Source organism: Neomonachus schauinslandi, chromosome 11 (genome assembly GCF_002201575.2).
Source record: "Neomonachus schauinslandi chromosome 11, ASM220157v2, whole genome shotgun sequence".
Classification (NCBI taxonomy): domain Eukaryota; kingdom Metazoa; phylum Chordata; class Mammalia; order Carnivora; family Phocidae; genus Neomonachus; species Neomonachus schauinslandi.
The window spans coordinates 50,028,272-50,030,393 of NC_058413.1; the positions used below are offsets into that span (position 1 = coordinate 50,028,272).

General features: G+C 45.2%; 1 protein-coding gene across 1 annotated transcript; it reads left to right on the top strand.

Moving 5' to 3' along the window:
* The first annotated feature begins 347 nt into the window (after positions 1 to 347).
* LOC123326199 (olfactory receptor 56A4-like) lies at positions 348 to 1,300 on the top strand. Its single transcript, XM_044919492.1, is given in 2 exon segments — positions 348 to 1,068; positions 1,071 to 1,300. Coding segments are annotated over 2 exon segments (939 nt in total). The 5' UTR covers positions 348 to 359.
* The last annotated feature ends 822 nt before the right edge of the window (positions 1,301 to 2,122 follow it).

Here is a 2,122-nt window from a genome sequence, read left to right on the forward strand (position 1 = left end):
ATGTGATGATGAATATAAACATTCAGCATAATGTGTAGCACATGATAACTGATCAGTTAAAGGTCAACAATGATTGAGATGGGATGATGATGATGATTTGAAAACCTGAGACAGGTTAAAAGCCCTAATGAAAACCTGAGTTTTACTACATATAGAACACATATGTGATGAGCACTGGGTGTTATATGCAACTAATGACTCGTTGAACACTACATCAAAAACTAATGATGTACTATATGTTGGCTAAATGAACATAATGAAAAAAAAGAGAAAAAAAAGAACACATACTTTCTATGTTGATGTATTTTGTCCTGCTTTTTAAGGGACTCTGGATTTTTAGCTTGTTCAAGATACTTTGTATGGCTTCACCCAGCAACTACTCCACTGCTCCAGTCTCTGAATTCCTCCTCTTCTGCTTCCCTAACTACCAGAGTTGGCAGCACTGGCTGTCCCTGCCCCTCAGCCTCCTCTTCCTCCTAGCTATGGGAGCCAATGCCACCCTCTTGATCACCATCTGGCTGGAGGTCTCTCTGCACGAGCCCATGTACTACCTGCTCAGCCTCCTCTCTCTGTTGGACATCGTGCTCTGCCTGACTGTCATCCCCAAGGTCCTGGCCATCTTCTGGTTTGATCTCAGGTCCATCAGCTTCTCAGCCTGCTTCCTCCAGATGTTCATCATGAATTGCTTCCTTGCCATGGAGTCCTGCACATTCATGGTCATGGCCTATGACCGCTATGTGGCCATCTGCCACCCACTGAGATACCCATCCATGATCACTGACCAATTTGTGGTTAAAGCTACCATATTTGTTGTGGCCCGGAATGGCTTCTTTTTTCTTCCTGTTCCAGTACTTTCTTCCCGGCTCAGATACTGTGCAGAGAACATCATCAAGAACTGTATCTGCACTAATCTTTCTGTGTCCAAACTCTCCTGTGATGACATCATCTTCAATCAACTCTACCAGTTTGTGGCAGGCTGGACTCTACTGGGCTCTGACCTCATCCTAATTGTTCTCTCCTACTCCTTCATCCTGAAAGCTGTGCTAAGGATCAAGGCTGAGGGTGCTATGGCAAAGCTCTAGGCACTTGTGGTTCCCACTTCATGCTCATCCTCTTCTTTAGCACAGTCCTGCTGGTTCTGGTCATCACTAACCTGGCCAGGAAGAAGCTTCCCCCAGATGTCCCCATATTGCTCAACATCCTGCACCACCTCATCCCCCCAGCTCTGAACCCCATTGTTTATGGTGTGAGAACCAAGGAGATCAAGCAGGGAATCCAGAACCTGCTGAGAAGGTTGTAAGAGGTAAAATGGACCAGATCCACCTTTGGAGTTGTTAGTAAAAGTCAGGAATTATTTTTATGTTGGAAAGGAGATTTTACTTTTTAATCCCAGGATGGCTTCTGATTCTTTTTATCTCAGACAACATTCTTCTATGAATCCTTGTTTCCTGCTGCTTCAAAGAGACCTCCCTTTCCTGGATTCGGTGATCACTTGGGAATTTGCCCTGACTGACTCCTTATCTGAGGGTCTTGCCAAGCCTTAGCCAAGTGGAGCTGGATTGGAGTGGGAGTGTTTGGCCCTAAAGAAACAAACTTTATACTTAATCTGCTTGTCCCCTGATTTGCAAAGAACATAGATAACTTTCCTGCCTCCCATTTCAGACATGGCTTTTGTGTTGTGAGGGGTTGATTGGGCTGAAGTAAGGACATTCACCCAGAATTTTGGTTTTTGGGGTCGAGTGCTTTACTGTGAACATCCCTGACTCTCTCTTTTTTTGCACCTGTGGCAGATGTGTCATCTCCTGGCTCCTCAGATCCTGCCAGACCCTAAGATTTTCCATTTGTGCAACTTCTCTGGGAGCATCTTTTCCTACCCTCCTTCCCTACCTCCCTCCCTTCCTCTCTCCCTTTCTTTCCTTTTTTTCTTTCCCTTTTTCCTCCTTCTTTCCTTCCTTCCCTCCTTCTTTTCTTCCTCCCTCCCTCCTTCCTTCCCTCCTTCCCTCTCTCCCTTCTTTCATTCCTCTACCTTCCTTCCTTCCTCCCTCCCTCCTTCCTTCCTTCCCTCTCTCCCTTCTTTTCTTTCTTTCTTTCTTTCTTTCTTTCTTTCTTTCTTTCTTTCTTT